This window comes from Suncus etruscus, chromosome 9 (genome assembly GCF_024139225.1).
Source record: "Suncus etruscus isolate mSunEtr1 chromosome 9, mSunEtr1.pri.cur, whole genome shotgun sequence".
Taxonomy (NCBI): domain Eukaryota; kingdom Metazoa; phylum Chordata; class Mammalia; order Eulipotyphla; family Soricidae; genus Suncus; species Suncus etruscus.
In genome coordinates this window covers 81,475,204-81,498,206 of record NC_064856.1, presented here as the reverse complement: position 1 = coordinate 81,498,206, position 23,003 = coordinate 81,475,204, and the positions used below count along the sequence as shown (strand labels likewise).

At 34.4% G+C, this 23,003-nt stretch overlaps 1 protein-coding gene across 1 annotated transcript in view; it reads left to right on the top strand.

Moving 5' to 3' along the window:
* The first annotated feature begins 1,079 nt into the window (after window positions 1–1,079).
* DCDC1 (doublecortin domain containing 1) overlaps window positions 1,080–23,003 on the top strand; it is a 469,965-nt gene continuing 448,041 nt past the window's right edge. Inside the window, exons 1-5 of the mRNA XM_049780695.1 lie at window positions 1,080–1,091; window positions 1,797–1,942; window positions 16,389–16,658; window positions 17,906–18,062; window positions 18,524–18,686. Of these exons, the coding sequence (XP_049636652.1) occupies window positions 1,080–1,091; window positions 1,797–1,942; window positions 16,389–16,658; window positions 17,906–18,062; window positions 18,524–18,686 (748 nt within the window). The remainder of the gene's footprint in view (window positions 1,092–1,796; window positions 1,943–16,388; window positions 16,659–17,905; window positions 18,063–18,523; window positions 18,687–23,003) is intronic.

The following is a 23,003-nucleotide window of genomic DNA, read 5'->3' as shown; positions in this document are numbered from 1 at the left end:
ACATTAAGAGGATTAGAACAGACATTTAAGCCAGTGAGCAACACAAAATATACCAGGGATAAAAGACATATTACTTATTAATGAAAAGAAGAGACAGGTAGAATACTATGAATTTGGGGTTTTATATGCATGTTTTGTGTATTGCTCAGTTCTACCATACTTCATGTCATCCAGAAGTAGACAGTTAAAGATAAGAGAGCTGTCAGTCCAGAAGTTTTAGGTTCATAATATTTTTCTATTAAGTAAACACTTTTGAATTCTTTGTTTTTCAAATTTATTAACTATATTTAATAATCTTATGAATTTAATATTATCCTATAGGCTAATAGTTCTTTTCCTATGGTCAACATTTTTTAAGTTTTATCTTCTCATTGTTTTATTAGTTTTTCATAGTACAATTGAATTTTGTTGTTAAGTCTTCTGGGTGTTAAGGGAAGTCTCTGTTGAGTAGGTCTATGCCAGAGCAGTGGTAGGGTCTTCCCTGGTAGAGGATTGCTTTCAAGTGACTTTGTACACAACCTTGGTTGTTTTGTAGATGGCATCCCTGGTTTAGGGATAAATAAATGGACAATACCTGTTCTTCTGAGGCCTGAGCCAGGTCATTATGACAATGTTCAGGGTATAAAGTCCCACTGCATTACAAGATTTGTGTGTTCCCATCTCTATTAGATAAGAATAAAAATATTATTTATCATAGCAGTATCATTTATATCCCAATCAAATTAGTTCCTTAATATCAGTAAAACTCAGTTTGAATTCAAATGTCACAATTGCCTCAAAAATGTATATTTATTAAAATTGCCTTACTCAAATGAGAATCTAAAGGTTTATGCATTCTACTTGGTTGATCTGCTTTATTTATAATCTCTTTTTTGGGAGATGAAAGGATAGCAATGTGAATCCCATTTAGCTATGATTACAGTTTATTCATGGTAGTACTAAACTGAACATATGCAGTGCTGGGATTGAAGAAGGGTCAGCCAATCTACACGGCAAACACCTTAACCTTTGTTGTCTCTGGCAGATATGATTGTTAAATCTCTGTAGTGTGTCTGATACACATTGACATTGCCATAATAATGAAAAAGAATGTGGGTTCCAGAAAGGAAGGAATTAAGAGGAGATTAAAGCAAAATACTTTGTTGTCAGTAAATTTTGTGTAAGCTCAAAAATACTTTGCCACAAATTATCATGTTTTATTAAATAGAATTATACCAATCAAAGACTTAGGTATATTAAGATGTCTTCCTTTAGGGTATCATCTCTGTTCCTAATAAGATTTCACATTTAGTGATTATAGCATATTCTAGAATGTGATGAGAAATAAATTTTAATTTATCCCTAGCCCCAAGTTATAACCTGGGAGGTTTTGTTTGTTTGTTTGTTTGCTTGTTTTGGTTTTTGGGTCACACCCAGCAGCGCTCAGGGGTTACTCCTGGCTCTATGCTCAGAAATCACTTTTGACAGGCTTGGGGGACTATATGGGATGCCGGGATTCGAACCAACATCCTTCTACATGCAAGGCAAACACCTTACCTCTATGCTATCTCTTCGGCCCCAACCTGGGAGTTTTTACTTTAATTATATGGGATATAAGCAATAGCACTGTGAGTAGGACATTTGCCTTGCATGCCAGGATTTGATCCCCAGCATTCCATATGGTCCCCTGAGCCTGCCAGGAGTAATTTCTGAGCACAGAGACAGGAATAACCTCTGAGCACTGCCATGTATGACCCAAAATAAAAAAATAATTAAGTATCATTCTTTGTCATTTTCAGTTTTAAACAGAAAAGTAGAAACAAGATCACAGAGCAGCACTTTCTTCACTTTCTTTATCTCCCTTGACTACAATTATGGACATATCTCAGCAAAACCACACTGAAGAAACAGTCAGTAAGAAGGTAGAGCCAGTCTTCAAAAACATTCTGAATGATTTATCACGGTAAGATTATTTTTTCACGGTAAGATTATTTTTTAGGCAGCTTAAATTCTGCAGTGGCTACCAGTTTTTCAGAATGTTCCCTATGTAAGTGCTCAGGATTTGTATTTGTTTAGGGGTCCTTCCAATCTGTGATAAGGTGACCTGAGGGGCATTATTATACTTGATACTTAATTAGACTTAACTAACTCATTGATACTTAACTAACTCATTGATACTTGATTAGACTTAACAAACCAGTTTGGCAATTCAATATTTAAACCTGAAGATATGACTCAGTGCTCAGTCCTTGTGATGCTAGTGACCAGGGGCACCTTGACTGTGTTCAGGGCCCTTTAGGGAATAAGGTACACTTAGGAAGTCATATGGTGCCAGCAATCTTACCTGGGTCCAGTACATGCTAAGCATGAGCCCTAATAATTTTAGTATCTCGAAAAAAATATTTTGGGTGAAAACTATATTAATGATAGCTTCCAGATGTATGTGAAGATTGTTACCTGAATGAGAGAGTCCTTTAATATGCATATTATTATGGTCTGGAGTGGTAGTAATAAAGGTCAGGATGATATGATTTTTTATATTGTGTCACTATGCTAAATATTTAATCTGCATTGTATCTACTTATTTCTCAAAACAACATTGGGGGTATATAAGGCAAATTATATTTTAAATATATTCACTGTCTTGAAACAAAAGCCTAGAATAATTAATTAGGCTCATTGAGACCAAACAGCTGGTAAAAAAAAGGCACTATAGCTTTAATAGTGTTATAGGCACTATTAAATAGGCACTATATAGCTTTCAAAAAGAAAAAAATAATACAGTTTGAAGCACATAGCTAAAACTAGTGGATATCAAACTGAGTGAAGTCAATCAGAATGAAAGACATCAGAATAATCTGTTTTGTGCATGTGTTTTAAAGATACACAGTGAAGCAGTAACAAAGGAAACATGAAGGGTACTGACATACACAACTGAGTCAGGAAGTGGGTGAAAGGGAGAGTGGATGAGAGGGAAGAGAGAAAAATGGATACATTGGTGATGGGTGTGCTGTTGAAATTATGCCCATGAACAACCATTTAATACTAGTATTTAAGACAGTTTAAATTTATTTTAAAAGGTTCAGTTTGGTTTTGGGATCATACCTGGCAGTGCTCAGGGGTTACTTCTAATAACCTCTACATTAATCCAGCATTATGCCAAGGACCATATGGTATCTAGAATCAAATTGAGATTTACTACATACAGTGCAAATGCCTTCCCCCTTACTATCTGTTTGACTCTTGAAGGTACAGTTTGAACCTAAATGGACCTGAGTCCATGGCCTAAATTTACAAAAATATTACCTTGTGATTACCTATATTATAAATGTTATTTATGATATTATTATCCATAATTCAATAGAAAAATTATCTTATGATATTGTTCTCCATAATTCAATAGAAAAATGATCTAAGTGAGGTTTTAAATATTTGTAAATGTCTAATATAATATGATGTGTCTTTATACATAATTTATCTTATAATTATTTTACTATGTATTGTTTGACCAATTTTTTAGTATCTTCAAATGGTACAAAAATTTTCTTTTGTGATGGCTTGGGCTACCCCAGGTAGTATTCAGGGCTTACTTCTCAGGAATCATTCCTATGTCAAACCCCTATGTGATGACTGGGACTGAACCCTCATCAGATTCACCTTATGAACAAGAACTCTGCTCTCTGTATATCATAGAGCTCCACACAGTAATTTTTTGTATTGCAACCTTTTTTCATTTTTATATATCTTACTTTTTTGTGTTACCTGTACTTCATTTAATATGTTATTCTAATTTTCTTTTATTCTGTTTAGCATTTGTCCTTTTATAAAATATCAGTCTGTTGATGTACAACTTTCCTATCATTTTTTATAGTTTATCTTTCAACATGCTCTTATCTTTCTTTTTCTGAATCCTAACTTCTTTTCTGTTACTGTTTTCAATTATCATCAACTCATATTATGATGTACTTAGAAAATGAAGTTGTCTTCCTAGCAATTGAATGGAAAAAGATAATGGTCAGAGATTTTTTACTTTTATAAAAAAAAAGTGATGAATTTGAAAGGGTCAAATTCATAAAGGCTAATGGTAATCTAAGATGCATTTACATTACTATGATTATCAGAGCACAGCAATTTTCTCTATGTGGAAAAACATCTTATCCCTAATAGAGGTTGCAACTTCATTTGTCTCATGCTTGTTTTCCATGTCCCCTTTTTTCAACCATTTTTATGAGAAATCATTGTTAAAGTATCAACTCATTGTTCCTTTACTTACAGCTCAGAGTTGTGCTTCTAATTAACGTCACATAGCCTTTTCAAAGTATGCCCACATATATTAATGCTACTCATTGCACCATACTGTGACCTGTCATTTTTATTCTTATGGTGCCTCATACACAGAAACTTACTCTTTATTATATATATATATATATAATTTCTCAAAGAAGAAATACAATGGCCAAAAGGCACATGAAAAATGCTCCACATCACTAATCATCAGGGAGATGCAAATCAATGAGGTACCATCTTACACCACAGAGACTGGCACACATCACAAAGACCAACAATCAGTGCTGGTGGAGGTGTGGAGAGAAAGGCACTCTCATTCACTGCTGGTGGGAATACCGTCTAGTCCAGCCTTTATGGAAAACAATATAGAGATTCCTCAAAAAACTGGAAAGTGAACTCCCATATGATCCAGCTATGCCACTCCTAGGGATATACCCTAGGAACACAAAAATACAATTCAAAAATCCCTTCCTCACATCTATATTCATTGAAGCACTATTTATAGCAACCAGATTCTGGAAACAACCAAGATGCCTTTCAACAGATGAATGGCTAAAGGAACTGTGGTACATATACACAATGGAATATTATGCAGCCATCTGGAGAGATGAGGTCTTGAAATTTTCCTACATGTGGATGTATATGAAATCTATTATGCTGAATGAAATAAGTAAGAGGGAGAGAGAGACACACAGAATAGTGTGTGTTTTAAGAAAACATCTATGGGTTTTAAGAAAAATATAAGACTTTGAAATAATTCCCAGAGATGAGGGCCAGAAGGACTGGCTCAAGTTATGAAGCTCACCACAAAGAGGGGTGAGTGCAGTGAGAGAATTAACTATGCTGAGAACTATCATAACAATGTCAGTGAGTGAGGGATAAAGTAAGTCTTTCTCGAATACAGGTAGGGGTGATGGAGGAGATGGGGGCATTGGCGATGGGAATATTGCACTGGTGAAGGGGGGGTGTTCTTTTTATGACTGAAACCCAATTACAATCATGTTTGGAATTATGCTGTATAAATAAAGATGTTATTAAAAAAAGAAAATCTTTTAATGATTTTTGACTGATGAGTATTGCTAAAGAGATAGTTTTATTATTTTTGTAATTGAAAGTACAGTACATCTTTAGTCCTGTTATATTCTGAGTATGTTGCCATCTCTTTTATCCTGAGGAGATAATTTGCTTTTAGTACATTAAATAAAGACATTAATCAGTTTTAAAAATAAATTACCAAAAATATTTTAATTAAAACATATTTTTAATTTAAAGCATTGTAATTTACAAAGTTATTCATAGTTAAGTTTTAGACATACTGAGTTTCAGTACCAATCTCACCACTAATGTCAACCTCCCTCCACCAGTGTTACAAAATCAATCCAATGCCATGACATCAGCGATCATAGTCACTTTTAAAAGTTTTTTATTTTTATGTTTGGGTCACATTATTTCATTGTTGTTGACTCCTTGATTGGATGTTAGTTCTGTCCTTTCTTAACACCACCAATGATCCTGTCCCCAGTTATTTCACATTTGTATTTCTCCTCCATTTAGTTTCTTTCCTTCTATGCACTATACTCTGGAGTCAAGAGTGTTCTAGATTTAAACCATTGCTTTCCTTCATATAGTTATTTTAAATAACTGTTCACATAAGTGATATTATCCTATATTTATACTTCATATGGCTTACTTCATTTAACATATATCCCAGTTCCATGCATGTTGCAATGAATTGCTAGATTTCATCATTCCTTACAGCTATGTAATATTCCATTGTATGTATGTAACACATCTTCATACTCCACTTATCTGACCAACGGTTTATTTTGTTCTTGAACAATTTTTGTTCTCAAGGAGATTAATGGAGCCCAAATCTATTCATGCACCTGTGTCATTTAAGTTATCCTTAACATTTTTAGTTGTAATAATTCTTAAACCCTTTTGAAATACAATAACTGAAATAGGAATTTTTTAATATTGCCTATTTAGGCACAGTGTTAGTTCACTATTATTTCAAAGTTCTGTAGCCCCTACCATGGAATGGAAAGCAGAAGAGAGGAGATAGCAAAGGTGAATGAAGTTAGTAGTGAATGAAACACTTTCACTGTTTACTTTTTCAACAAATAACAATTTCTCTAGTTATTTTTTAAAATATTTCCTTTAACTTCAAAATTCTATAGATTACTAATATGCCATTTCACTAAAACATGAAACTACATCATTGGCTCATTTTTTAAATTTAACTTTCCTCTAGAAAGCTAGATATAATACATATATACTCATACACGTTTAGGCTTAAGATGAGCTTTATGTTTATTCCCTTGTAGATTTATAGAAATTATTGTTTTTACTTTTGGATAGAAATGATTTATCCCTTAAGTGCTATATTTAAATACTCCTTTACAAATCTTAGACATTGCTATTTTTGTTTAGAATTTCCTTCTATATGGGGCCGGCGAGGTGGCGCTAGAAGTAAGGTGTCTGCCTTGCAAGCGCTAGCCAAGGAAAGGACCACGGTTCGATCCCCCGGTGTCCCATATGGTACCCCCAAGCCAGGGGCAATTTCTGAGTGCATAGCCAGGAGTAACCCCTGAGCATCTAACAGGTGTGGCCCGAAAAAAAAAAAAAAGAATTTCCTTCTATGAAGGTAAACCAGTTCAATTTAACAAACATTAAATATCTCTACTAGATTATATTTGCAATTTGGATAGAATTTATTATTATTCATATTATATATAAAACAAAATAAAGTGGCTCTGTAGGGAATCAACATGTGGTAAAGTATAAAGCACATAACTTACATGTGACTTCAAACTAGTGGGCACTGCTGAGAATGTCCCCAGAAACATGCACAACAAAAATGACTCTGCAATTGAAGTCTGCTTCCAATATTTTCAAGTTCAAGTTATATTTTCAGATGGTGCTAGAAATAATTTTGGAGAAAGTGTTGTTATCATTCTTATTACTTTTTATTAAACTTAAATTGCATTTTACTAAAAAATAAGCATTGTAGAAATTACTTATATCTTTAAAGGTTATTCTCATCAAGTTCACAAGATAAACTTCAAAGAAATTGGATGAAATCTTTGGCTTTATGAGCTTCATAAATTTTATATAATCTATAGTTACCAAATAAACTTGTTTTTTTCTATTATAGGGTATGTTTCATTATTTTAGGTAAGTTATAATTTTATGTACATATTTTTTAAATTTTATTAAAATATGACTTACAAAATTATTAGCAACACGATTGTTTTAGGCATACAATGTTCAACATCAGTTCACTACCAACATTCCTTCCCTCCTCCAAAATGCAAAACTTTTTTTTTGTTGTTGTTGTTTTGTTTTTGTTTTGGGGCCACACCTGGTGACACTTGGGTTATTCTTGGCTATGTGCTCAGAAATTGCTCCTGGCTCTGGGGGTTGAACCTCCGTGCACTTTAGTCTAGCACGGGCAAGGCAGACGCCTTACCCCTTGTGCCACTGCTCCAAAACGTTTTTGAGGGGGGGTCACACCCAGCAGTGTTCAGGGGTTACTCCTGGCTCTGCGCTCAGAAGTTGCTCCTGGCAGTCTCGGGGGTCTACATGGGGTGCCGGGATTCAAACCCGAGTCTGTCCTGTGTTGGCCGCCTGCAAACGCCTTACCTCTGTGCTATAGCTCTGGCTCCCAAAATAGCAAAACTAACTTGTTCTATGTGGCAATAAAACCAACTTGTTTAAGTTGAAGCTGAAACTAAAGATATTGGAATTGTTATTTTTCAGTTACAGGTAAGATATCACCAAAATGCATAAAAATCTAGAAAAAAAAAGGGCTGGAGTGGTGGTGCTAGAGGTAAGGTGTCTGCCCTGCGAGCGCTAGCCTAGGGCAAACTGCGGTTTGATCCCCTGGCGTCCTATATGATCCCTCCAAACCAGGAGCGATTTCTGAGTGATAGGCAGGAATAACCCCTGAGCGTCAATGGGTGTGGCCCAAAAACCAAAAAAAAAAAAAATTATAAAAATAAAATCATTCCTACAGAACACAGCATTCCCAAAGTTTATTACATATTACTTCCAGCAAAGTAAAAATAAAATCAAGTAGGCAACCTACTTAATCACTGGAAAGCATATGCATGGGAAAGCACCTATTAGTGGCCCAAAATTTAATGAATAAATAGAAAGAAAATAAGTTACAGAGAAGGTAGGTTAAAATGGATTCCTGAACTATTGCTTTGACCCTTAATCAGTTTTTTCTTCAAAAATTCATTATGTTACTTACTTATCTTAATCTACTTACAAGCCATGAAAATTAAGCCTTTTATTTTCTGAAGTATCTAGTTGCAGCTTAAACTTAAATTGGTTAATTGCCACATGAAAAAAGTTAGCTTTGCCATTTTAATTATTATAAGGAAAAAAATAAGAACTCCACAAAAAACATTAATTTTAAAAAATATAAGCACACCTATGTTTACTGCAACTCTTAGTACAATTGTCAAGATATGACAACAGATCAATGTCCAAATATGGATGAATCTATCAAAAAGTTATAGTGTAATATACATACATACATATATGTACATCCATACATACACACTGGAATACTATGCAGTTATAAGAAATGATGACATCATGTGACTTGCTACTCTATGGATGGAACTAGGAAATGTTATGTTGAAAGAATGAAGTCAGTCAGAAGAAAAGGGAAAGATACAAATGATTTTTCTCATATCTGTGATGTAAAGATACATAGTAAGGGAAGAGCAGATTTCTAAAAATTAAACTGGAAAGTTAGTCCACAAAACTAAGTTTGTTGGAAGAGGATTAACATGGTATTGTGGAGGTAAGTGAGCATTTTGGTCTGGATGTGACTTTTTTTATTTAATTATGTGAACAATGATTAAAAGAAAGAGGACAAAATAAAGTTACAGTGGAAGGACAATCACCCAAAAACAGAGTTCTCAGAAGGAATCCCCCTGATGACACCTTAATTTTGAACTTACAGTCAAAGACATTAAGAAAAATAAAACAGAACCCATGTACAATTACTTTGTCCATCAAGCCCCTAGATTGTAGTACATTATAACATTTCTTAGCGGTACACAAAGCAATCTAAAGCCATAAAATTTATGTAACTCCTTAAACTTGAAGGCATAGTAGTTTTTTACATTTCCATGCACATGCATATTAGTTTAAGTTAACCTCAAAAGTTTAAGTGTTTTTTTAATAAGGTTTAGAGTCAAAGGAGCACAGTAAAAATGGTGTTAAAGTGGCAATTATCATTTGCATAGGCCCACCAAAGTATGGGAGACATGGAAAAGAAAAGCCTTAGCCTAAATACAAGGAGACCCTACCCCTGGAGTTTCCTGACACAAGACCAACTCTAGGCTCCAGGCAAACTAGCTTGTCCAATCCAGGTCATTGTCTGTAGTGCCAATACAGTTTTATTTTTCACACAGTCACTGTTGCTGGTATCATGTTTCTGTATTGAAGATCCTGGAACCTGTATATCCTACATTGAAGTCAGGATGTTATGGAGCTTTCTCTAATTTTAACTCACAAAGGGCAATGCAGAAAGCCCTGTTTAGTAAACAAGTTGTTGTAGTTGTTGTTTAAGTCTTCTCAGTGTTAAGGGAAGACTCTTTTGAGTAGATCGATGTCAGAGCAGCAGTAGGGTCTTCCATGGTAGAGGATTGCTTCCAGGTGTTGTTATAGACAACCTTGGCTGTTTCATAGATGTCTTCCCTGATTCAGGGGTGGATGGAAAATGCCCATTCTTCTGAGGCCTGTGCCAGGTCATTATGTCAATGTTCAGGGTGTAAGGTCCCATTGCACTAAAAGATTTGTGTGGTCCTAGCTCTATTATATAAGTACTATTTGTATGTATAGTATTTTTCATTTTAATGTGCCTATGCAAACAAGGAGTAATGCCACGTGGCATTATCAGCGCATATGGGGGCCACAAGAACAAGTCCAATAATCCCTGTGACTTGGTTCAAACATAAGCATTAAACTAAGGGACTCTTTCACCAAAATTCCTTATTGTACAGTTCACAAAGAGAAGAAAAGACAAAAAGTGGGGAAAATAAACAATCTAACTTAAGACAGTGGATACAATTGTCACCATTTAAGGGGATATACAATAATAGTTATAGCAGTTGAGGGAATATATCTACAATATTCAAAGGAGATAGCATGTCCCTTTTATGTCATTAGAAATAGTCGGGAGGAGGGTGCTGAATCCTGGACACCACTTTGGTCTGTGATTTAGCCTTCTGGAATCTGCAAAATGACTCCCCGCAGTTCCATATCAGGAAATGCATTTGAGTGGGAACTAATCAGAAACCTAGTATGGTAGCAACCACAGTTACACAATGAAAGAAGGAAAAGGCGAAAAGGCCAGGAAGAGTAAACAAGTAAGAAAAGAGTACTGGTCTCTTACCAGAGTCCATCCTCTCATTTTTACTTTGAATATATATATATATGGTATAGCCGCCCTGTGCAGTTTTTAAAATGGAGACCAATGAGGGGAAAAAATACCAGTAAATGTCCCGACATACACCAGTGTTGCATTGGGTTGCCCTCCACCCCATGCGTCCCCCCCCCCGTTAGTGTAGGGAGAGAAAGGGGGGAAAGCCTGAGGACCACTATAGAGTCCACCTAAGCCGGCAACCAGGGAAGGCCTGGAGTTCAGGGGGGAAATAGCGGAATGGCTGGAGGTCTGCCAAGCCTCCCAGCACCCTCGAAGCTAGGGAGTAGGCCTCTAGCATGGGGTGTCCCCTAACCCCATACCTGGGAAGAGCTGGCCTCCAGGATCAAGGAACTGAAAGCCAGACATCTGCCTGGCCCCTCCCCATGCTCCTCCCCCTAGAGTAGGGAGGGAGGAAGCCTGAGGACCCCTAAAAAGTCCACCTGGAACCCACTTCAGGCCACCTGAGCTGGCACCCAGGGGGGAAATAGGGGAATGGCTGGAGGCCTGCCAAGCCTCCCAGCACCCCCCAAGCTAGGAAGTAGGCATCTGGCATGGGTGTCCCCTAACCACCTGGTCTGGATATGATTTTAATAATGTATACATGAAATGGTCATCAACTGTATTGCAAATCACAATACTCCAATAAGATTGAAGATGGGGAATATCGTCTCATGTTAGAAACTGTGAATTGAAAGCCAGAATTAAATTTTAAATGAGATTTTTGTTTTTATTAAAAGAATATTTAAACCTAATCTCAATATAGTTAAAGTTGACTTGAATCATGTATTTTAATCAGTTTTTTTTCTTTTAGGTAAACCTTATCTAGTTTATAGTCCCAAACTTAATAGAATCTTGGGGTTGTGTAGAATTAAAGTAGGGTGACAGATAGTATTGGAGAGTATTAAAAGCTTGCAAATATTATACCAGCATAAAAAATAACTAATCTTCACATGGAACAAGAATGAGAAGGGTAAATATATTAGATAAAAATTACATTTTAACATTTTAATAACCATAAATCAATCTGAAAATATTATAAGATTAAGGAAAAAGTTGAAGTATTAATGCATAAAATGATTGAAACTTTGGAATATGGAAAAACTAATGATTCTTTATTTTGTGATTGGGATATGAATTTCACCTAAATTATTACCATATTTATAAAATATTTGACAAAAGAATGTTTTCATTAAAAAGTAGAAATCCCATTCTACAATTAACTAGTTACTTTTCTTTCTGAATTTGAGGATTTTCTCTCCAAGAAACTCTTCATTGGAACTGTTAACACAGTTATGAGTTTATATCATTTTACCTGTGACTCTTAAATTGCCCTTTCCCTCCAGATTCAAAAGCTTGGTGTCCTTTTGCAGCTTGCTCCCCTGCTGTTACTGTAGAGACATTAACACTATGACATGATGCTACTACACACAATCATTCTGAAAGAAGCAAATATAAGTAGCTTGGGTGGTGTGAAGGAAGGTCCTAGTTTTTTGAATTCTGAAGTTTAAATGATGGGAGACACTCCCACAGTTTTGGAGCCCCGAGAAGGATGCATGCTGCAGAATGAGACCAACCCCTCTCTCCACTACTATCTTTATTTAGTCTTAGGCAGACTTGGAAAGAAACTTGTTATGATATCAACACACCAAAATGACACAGTGCAATCACATGGATCCCAATGTTTTTTATTCTATTGATATCAGTGTCATTTCACACTCACCACATTAATTTTCCTGGGATTCTTAGTCTTTATTCTTTTAGATGAAAAAGAGCAATCATTACAAGCAACACTTATAAACATTAAGAAGGTGTAGCAGGAAATATGACTGTGTTTATGATATTTGTGTCTTAAAAAACACATAGAAGAGGGGATGTTTAGAGCTGAGATTCTCATATTAAAGTTATATTATTTTATAATTTAATGAGAAGTTAAATTATATTGTGGGGGCCAGAGGATAGCTCAAATGAGTGGGGTGCATAGAAAAGGCTCAGAGTTTTATTCTGAGAAACACATTGTTCCCTGAACATTGCCAGCAGTAGCTCTTGAGCACAACATGGAATGATCTTATAACAAAAATGATCTGTAGCTACTACTTATAACTAGAAAATATAAAATAAGCAGATTTACAGGCCGGAGAGATAGCATGGATGTAAGGCATTTGCCTTGCATGCAGAAGGATGATGGTTCGAATCCCGACATCCCATATGGTCCCCCAAGCCTGCCAATAGTGATTTCTGAGCATAGAACCAGGAGTAACCCCTGACCGCTGCCGGGTGTGACCCCCACAACCAAAAAAAATGCGGATTTGATGTAGATCATTGACATGTTTCAGAGTTGTGGGGCTTTAGGTTCAATTGCTCAGCATATGTGAATATGCACGTATATATGTATATATAAGTACACACAAATTGTTCCATTCAAAACAGTACATGACTCTGTACACAAAAATAGTACATGACTGTTGTGTATATAAACATTTTTATGGGATTACTATGTAACTGACCCTACCCTGATCGGTGATTGTGCCCTAACCTAGGGTGTGACCTGGCATTCTGCTCCCACCCTAGGGTGGTTCCTGATTCTGCTCCCACCATTGGGTAGTACCTAATTCTGGGGCATAAAAGCAAGGGTCTGTGGAATGTGAGGGGCTTTTTTCCTGGGGCCTATTCTTAGGCCTTTTGGCTTCGACATCTTCACGGAATAAAGAGCTGTTTTCTTCGGAAGCCTGACTGCCTGTTGGCTTTTTTCCCCACCACATTCACCTCAGAACCGCCGGCTGAACAGGGTAACAGACGCGTGGTCCGAGCTGGAGGAGAAAGGTCTCATCCTCCATCCCTCCATCAGTAACCTCATCAGGGGCTGATTTGCAACACACGACTATACTCAACCTCCAATTATCACACTCCTAAGTGTTTAAGATAATAAGATACTTATTCGTAAGTAACTTGATGTAGCAGGTCAGCCCCTGAAGAGGTTGACTGATGGAGGGATGGAGAATGAGGCCCTTTTCTTCCAGCTCGGAGCACGCGTCTGCCACCCTGTCTAGCCCACGGTTCTGAGGTGAAACGGCGGGTAAACAGCTCGCAGACAATCAGGCTCGTGGAAATATTTGCTTTATTCGGATGGACAAAACTGAAGTCCAAAGACTCAGATTCAGTTCCAGCCAGCAAAAAGCTCTCGCCTTCCACAGACCCTTGCTCTTATAGTCCAGAGTCAGGTCCCACCCAATGGTGGGATCAGATACCAACCAATGGTGGAAGCAGAATCAGGTCCTACCCTAGGGTGGGGGCAGAATGCCAGGTCATACCCTAGGGTAGGGCACAATCACCTAATCAGATTAGGGTGAGCAACATAGTAATCCCCCAAAATATTTACATACACAACAACTTGAAGCATAATTTTTTCCTACCAGCAAGCCGTGCAATTTCTAACTTGATATTACATAAATTTTCATGTAAGTTAAACTCATATGATTTCTAATTCAGCATAGTTCATTTAAATTCTACTGTTTTGTTTCCTAGGACTATGAAGAAATATTTGGGGGTTGGACAATTTCATATGCCTGGAGCCTGTAGTTGGTCTTATGGCAGGGTGCTTCATGTATAGGAACTCCCTGTTTTTAAACCAAAGTTTGTTTCTATTTTCCCCCAACTTTTGCTGCACCTATGCAAACAAAACAAAACAAAACAAAACCCTACCACCCCTTTTTTATCTTTTAGATAGGGACTCCCATAATTTTTGTAGAACATTGTGAAACAAATTACTTTATTTCATATTTCTACATTTTTCTATAAAATTAAGAAGGAGGGAAAGGGTAGGGGCCAGAGGCCAAGTGGTCTCAGGTGCGTTGGTGGAGATAAAAAAAAAAAAGGACAGAACTAAATATCCAAGCCAAAGTTGTCAACAGTAAAATCAAGAGACCCAAACTATAACAATCTAAACTTGAAATGTGTCTGCTATATTTGCAGGTCAGGGGGCAAAATGTGTTGATAAAATATGCACTCTGGGAACATTGGTGGAGAGAGGTGGACACTGGTGGGGGTGGGGGGTGGGGTGGGAATTGGCCATGATTCATTGTAGTCTGAAATCCAACTATGAAGAACTTTGTAAATTACATGGCTTCAATAAAATAAAATAAAATAAATACTACTGTTTGGCATTAGAGATAGTGTAGTTGGTAGGGTACTTGCCTTGCATATTTCTAATCTGCATATGTTCTCTAGTACCTCATCTAGTCTCCTTAGAAGTGATCCATGAACAGAGACAGGCATAAAACTGAGCATAACCAGATATACCCCCAAAACAAAAACAGTCTATTATTCTAGTTTAAATAGTTGACCAATCATTCCAGTTTTAGACTGAAGATGTTCTCAGAACGTATGGTTTTTGATAATGAAGCTGAGGCAAGCCAAAGTGAATTAGTCATTATGATTCTGTCTGCTGTGAAATTTTTATTAACTTTATTCTGCTTGTGTTCAATTTGTTTTGTGTTTAAAGTTGACTGTGTGTGTGTGTGTGTGTGTGATATTTTGGGGCCACACCTTGTGGTGCTCAGTGGTTACTCCTGGCTCTGTCCTCAGAAATCACTCCTGGCAGACTCGGGGAACCATATGGAATATCAAGGATTGAACCAGGTTTTGTCCTGGGTTGGACATGTGCAAGGCAAATGCCCTACTGCTGAACTATCGTTCCAGCCCAACATAATAATTTCTAAGAAAATTTATTTAATGTATATTTTATGTTAGGGACAATTTGCAAGTTCTTGAGGACATGAGCCATAACTCAAAATTGTTTATTTTATTTTATTTTTGTTTTTTGGGCCACACGTGGTGACACTCAGGGATTACTTCTGACTATACACTCAGAAATCGCTCCTGGCTTGGGGGACCATATGGGACGCCAGGGGATCAAACCAATGTCCATCCTAGCTTAACTAAAGACATTTTTTTTTATTATGTTTTGTTTTGAGTCATACCAGGCGGTACTCAGGGGTTACTTCAGACTCTGCGCTCAGAAATCGCTTCTGGTAGACTCTGTGGACCATATGTGATGCCAGGAATCGATAGGGGTTCTTCCTGGTTTGGCAGCATGCAAGGCAAACACCTTACTGTTGTGCTATCACTCAGAACCTAAAGAAAAATAATGTATCTTTATTTAAACACCGTGATTACAAACATGACTGTAGTTGGATTTTAGTCACAAAAAGAACACCCTCCTTCAGCAGTGCAACATTCCCACCACCAATTCACCCCATATCCTTCCACCCACACCCCTGCCTGTATTTGACACAGACATTCTACTTCTCTCACTCATTAACATTGTCATGGTAGTTGTTAGTGTTCTAACTGCACTTACCCCTCCTCAAGACATTTTTTTTAATGTCTTGAGTGTGGGCTTTGCTTTAGGGCAGCATTGGATCAGTTTATCATCCTTTTAGTTCATTGATTTTGTAAGTATGGGCAGGTTAGTCTACCTTAGACTCAATTTCTTAAATCTGTAAAAGGGGGATAAAATATTGTCTACTTCCCAGGAATACCTTAAAGATAAAAAAGATCAACGATTCTGTTATTTTTGTATAGCATATAACACACAACTAGTTATCCTTATATGGTAATTGTTAATAAGTGATTATAAAGCAGTTCACTGTATTTGTTCATGCATTGGTTCTTGCAGGGAGTTTATGACATCTCAGACAAAAACATTTATTAAAACTACTGAAGATTACTTGCAGCCTCAGTTTGGCCCCAACAGATGTTTGCATTCAGCGGCTGTATCTGAAGGGTCAGGACTTCAAGATTGTTCTACACATCAAACAGTATCAGATCATAGCTCTGATGAAATATCAGACCTATATAGCTACAAATCAAACAGTAAAAACAATTCTTGTTTTATATCTTCATCCAAGAGAAACAGACCTGTCAGTGCTCCAGAGGGTCAACAGAGGTAATCAAAGCTGTTCTCTGTTCTTTATACTGACTGTTGAAGCTCTGTCCTTTGAACAGAATTGATAACTATTCAAGTAATTATTTCAGACTTGGAAATGTAGCACATCTCTAGAAAGTTTTTTGTCTGTTTTTTTTTTGAAAGAACTAATTTAGAATATTGCTAATTATACTGTGGAAATATGAGGTATACTTCAACCCTGATAATATTGAACTCTGAAAAAATGTTAGATGCAGAATCAGGCTAGGACTATAAAATATCTTCACTTTTTAGATATTTAAAAGATATTTATTTTGATATTTAGATATTAATTTATTTAGATATTTAGATATTTAAATATGTAGATAAAATATTTAGATAAATATTTAGATATTTAAATTTAAAAAATTAAAAACAATTATGCTTTTGATATTTAACAAATTTTCAAAAAATGGAATTAGAATGAAAACATTTTAAAACCATTTTGTGTATGATTTCATACTGAAACTTATGAACTATTAGTCTAAAGAGGAATTATAGAAAATACTGGTAAAATAATCAAGAAATTGATACATTAATTTTTATACATAGTTGTTGATTTTAAACTATCTAAAACTCATTAAAATATTTTCTTTACCTCTGTAATATTAGGAATGAATAGGATTAAAGAACTCTGAAATAAAAAAGGTGACATGTGAGGTTTTACTATGTATTTTGACAGAGAAAGATAAGGATTAAAATGGGTTTTGACTAAAAAATAAACTACTTAGAAATATCTTATCAGCCTAAGAATTTTTCAATGAAAACAATTACAACTAACTACTGAAAACCAATTACAATCATGCTTGTAATTAATGGTGCTTAAATAAAGATTTTACAACAAAAAAAGAAAGAAAAGAAATTTTGTTATAATCTAACTTTCAAATATTATTTAAATATCAGAGTACTTTGATAAACTTAAAATATTAAAGGAAAGTCATAGTTATTTACTATTTCAAGATATGTAAACCATGTTCATTCCTTTTTACTTTTTATCAAAACATACCTGCTTATATAATGTTTTAAATGATATTTTAAGTGAAATTATAAAAGTAATTTATTAAAGTCTATGTATCAAATTTTAATATTTAAATATATATGAGCAATCATCCTTTAAAAAGTTTTTTTTGAGGAAACAGGAACATTTATATAGGCTTGTTGCTATAGTAAAATCTAAGATAAGATTTGCTTAACTGTTTTTAATAATCTATTGCTTTTTTTTTTTGTAGAGTTACAGGTTTCTCTTCTTTAAAGTTTAATTCAGCACAGAATCGGCATAGATTGTTTCAAAGACTCAAACATCAATCAAGAGTGATTAGAGTAACGGCTTACAAAAATGGATCTAGATCAGTCTTTGCCAAAATTACTGTACCAACTCTTACCCTGGTAACTGTATTTAGAATTTATCAAGGTTTTATTTATTCTCTTGCTCTCTTTATAATACAATAAATGGGGAAATGACATTTTATTAAATTTTTGTTTTAAACAATCTGGTTCCATATCTTCCTTAGACACATATATCTCACAGACATTTTAAAACTTTTCTTTCTGAAGTCAATATATTTAGTAGTGTTATAAAATGGGAAAAGTGTTTTATGTCTTGTAGAGTAGTTAAGTGAATACTTTACAACTAAGATAGTCAATAAATAATCTTCATGTAGTGATTTACCTTTTATTTGTGTGTTTTCAACTACTTTAAAACTGTACTAGTCAAATTATTTGAGCTACCTGAGTTACTAACAAATAATTCAGTGAGTTTCTGTTTTGATCATTAGTGTTTTGTGTCATGCAAATGTGTTGCTGTCTTTGTCCTAAATTACTGTTTCTTACCTCTTAATTTCTTCTAGTTGCTTGAGGAGTGCACGGAAAAGCTGAAGCTGAACATGGCTGCACGAAGAGTATTCTTGGCAGATGGCACTGAAGCCTTCGAACCTGAAGAAATACCCCAAGAAGCCGACATTTATGTTTCAACAGGAGAGCCTTTTTTAGATCCATTCAAAAAAATGAAAGGTAAAAAAGGGGGAACCCTATCCACACAGACAGTAAATTGCTTAAGGGGTGCAATTAAAAAATGATTTTCATCCTGCATCTTTTGCATGGTTTAACAAAACTAATGTTTACGCATTTACAGCTCAGTAAGAGGATAATGTGCTTACTGAAAGAAAAATCCACTGACAGCCACGTTTATTGCCCTTCATTAGCATTGGTGCTTAATTTAATATAGATCTGACTAGACATTAGGGAGCCTGCAGGAGGTTAAATGGTGAAAATATAATAAATTAAATCAGAGATTATTGAATTTATTATTTAGTTTCTGTGACACCCAACAGACATAATTCATTAGACTTATTCTCTCAGAAAATAGTTCCAAGTTTCAAGTATCATTCATTCACACTCGACCTTTTCAAAGATGACATTAGCATCATTATGAAAGTGTTGCCAGTAAGATATATTTATTTTATATGTGTGATTCTTCAAATAAAATTTCCCAAAAGTATATGCTGCGGCTTTTCTTTGAATAATTTTTGCTTTGAAATGAACATATGTAAACCTAGGCATGTTTTTGCAGGTAAAGATTTTTTCAGAAGCCCATTGCCTAATATTTTGAAAATGTCAAAATTTTCTAAAAAATAGAATTTATTTTAGTGGGAAGTACATTTAAATGGAGAAATAAAAGCAGCACCATCTAAGAATCTGCTTCTAAGCATGTCATACTGGTATCCAGGACTGTACATTGGTAATCACATTTAAATAAAATAAAGGCTTTGTTATAAAAATTTAATATTTCTAACTTCTCTGCCCTCTATCTTTATATACTTTAGTGGAGGCATTTTTTTTTTACAGTTGCTATTACAGTGGCAAATCAAGGGCAAGTTTAGGCAGTAATTGCATAATCAAAAAATGTAATCTTGGTTTCTTTATAGATGAGATGAACTTTCTATTATTGTTATTACATAAAATATACTAGGATTTCTCATTAATATTTTATGATTAGGGAATAAATTGCTTATTAAATAAAGTAATAAGTTTTGACAATTTGGTTTTTGCAAAGAAACTTGTTGCTATAGTACTCTGTAAAAATATGTTTATACAGTGGTATAAACCCATGTAGTTTTCAATTTTTACTTTAACATTAAAATATGACTTATTGTTTTTACATTCAATTTATCATCTGCTTGTATAAAAGCACAAGTATTTATGGGTAAATATTTCTGTGACAGTTTATGTACAGACATTTAATGAGTACCTCATTAAGTTCTTGCTTATTTTCATTAATTAGAAATATTTTTCTTTCATATGATAATGGTATTGTAAAAGAGATATATAAGGGTGTTTTTATAACTAAGCTTCTTTGAAAATCTTCTGGAATACATACCTAAAATGACAATGTTACAACCATCACTAACCCTAGTTAATGGTGTTTTATAATGTACAAACTAATTTTTTCCTAGTTTGAATTTTATCCTTTTAAAGCCAAGACCAAAACAAAAAACTTCTCTGCTTTGTCTGCACATCTTTGGCTGTGTTTCACTGTGACATGCACTGCTGTTCTTTTAGCACCAAAATGTTGGCACACACTCCTGAAAATTTCACACCATCTCTTGCTGGATCAGCAAGCTTAACCCACCAAAATCTGGTGTTGTGCAATGGTTTTTGACTGATAATCAATCTTTATGCTGCTCGACAGTTGTTGCTGGGACACAGAGTAGAGCAGGTGGCAGATGTGCCTTGTCTTTTGAGAAAAGAAATTGTAGGTGAGCTTGGACACAGACTAGATATTACATGTCCATTAAAAACTTAAGATAGCTATAATGGGAGAAAAGACACTTGTCTAAGTTAAGCTCACAGATAAGCTGAACAATGGTCATTTAATTACAGAACTTTAAGAATGTAAATACATGTTTACACATATATGTATAAACACATATATTTATATTTATAGCAACCTTTAATTGTATTTAATTGGTTTAAATTATGTTTAATGGTATTTAAATAATTTAAATAAATTAATTATATTCAAATAATGGATATTTTATGGATTATATTATCATCCATATATTTATAAATTATATGAAATATATTCATAAATCAATGTTTCCAACTCTTTTTTCATGTGTACAACTAAAATAAAATTTGTGAATACTAGAGATTATTGAATAAACTAATAAATTAAGGCATTCTTATAAGTTATAAAATGAAACATTCTAAAGGGCAATAGGGGACAAAGTATTGCTGAGAGAATTCATCATTATTGTGTATAAATGAGCACGGATTACAATGAGCCAATAGGCAATAGAATATGTAATTTGCCATTAATTTAATATGCATCTTTTTGTTCATTCAAAAATACTCACTGAAAGAGCCTACTACATGCCAGGTAATAAACCAAGTCAGAAAAGATAAAAATTGGAGCTCGTAATATTTTTTTAACACTTTTCATATCTAATTTGAATCTTAATTCAATTTAATCTAAATATGTACCAATAAATACTTATTTATTATTTACTGTGTGTCTAGACATGCCATAGGAATAGAAGTTCTTGTTTAAAGGTACTTAAACTAAGTTAGAAGTCTTTAAAACTAAGAACATTGTTCAACAATGTAGCACAAAAGGAAAATTTATCTTATTTCTTGCATCAAACAGCCAAATCCATCTATGCATATTTTGACCATTATATTCCAAGAATTCATTCTTTGCTTACTCTTTGGAAAGTTGGTATAGTAAGAATTGCCTTTAGTACTATTTCTAGATTTACTGAGGTAGAAAAAGGTCCATAAACATCTATGATTTTTAACTACTATACTACCCTTTTGAGCATCACTGTTGACAACCAGTGGCACTGGTTTAATAGAAAGCCAGAGGAGCTATTCATCACGTACTTCAAAACACAAAGCTTTCATATAAAGGTCAAGCCAAGGTCAAGACTGACATGAAGCATTCTCTGTTGAAATGCAATATTAGAATAATTATTACATTTTGAAGTTAAATGATTAGACACAAAGATAAATTGTGAGTGGGAAAAATAGAAATATTTCATGAAAATTATTGAAGAAGATATTATGCTCATAATTCTGGACTTTGAATATTCTGAAATTTATTAATGATTCTGCTAGAATTGTGAGGGAATAATTAATGACTTGTTTAAACAGTCATTTAAAAAGTTTTCAGATTCATAGACATATGCTTTAGGCTTTCATTCACAGATTCTTTTTTAAATATTCTAATTAGTGGTTACTTATGAAATTCTTGCAGTAGATTTATTTTTATAAAAATTAAACTCCTTTATAGTTTCTTGGTGCTATAGATAAGGAATACATAGCCCTGTAGTTGCTTATAGTAAAGAAAATATACATACATTAAATTTTATATGTATTATATGTAAAAGAAGATAAAAGAGAAGAAACCTACTTGGATGGATCAAATTCTTTTGGTACAGGTTCCAGTACATGGTTTTATGGTAATATTTTAATATTAATGTTTTAGTATTTCAAGTTTTTCAATAATTCCTATTTTTCTATCTGACTTATCATTTAAAATGATTCATTTCAATCCAGAGTTGTGTTAGCCAAAATTGAAACAAAATGTTATGAATAAGGAGTTGGGGCATTGGCGGTGGGTATGTTGCACTGGTGAAGGGGGGTGGTATTCTGTTTATAACTGAAACCCAAGTACGAACATGCTTGTAATCATGGTGCTTAAATAAAGATTTATAAAAAAAATTTAAATCTTTTATATACTGAATTGTGAAGAGGTAGTCACATGAAGAAAATCCATAAAAATAGTTTATACTACACCTAAGATCTAAATTTAAGCCTAGAGATTTTTTTCTAGCTGCCATGTGATCTACAAAATGAAATAATTTGCTGTGACAGCTTGTGATTGACAAGAATATGTGTGAGCACATTTAAAATAGGCCATCTTTTCATGTAGAAGTAAATGTCAGTGAAATGATGGCTTCTCATCATTTTAATTATTGATGATTTGGAAATATTTCAATTCCACGACACACAAGACACATTCTAAATCGCAGCATAACACTTTTTTTCTCATAGATGTGCCAATAATGAAATGTTCTGTCATATTTTGTTTTTCAAAAAATGCATTAGTTTAATGAACCTGGATTCATGTATTGTATATTCAGTTCCATTACATGTTCCTGAATTTGTTGATTTGTAGATGGCTGTGTTTAAAGCAGAAGTTTTAGTAAGTCACTCACTACACATTGCACATTACACCTTGATATTCTTGCAGCTGGATCTCAAGACAATACAGCACTGTCTGTACCAGCGGCTACCTTAGTCCTACTAGAGCTAAAATTACCCTTT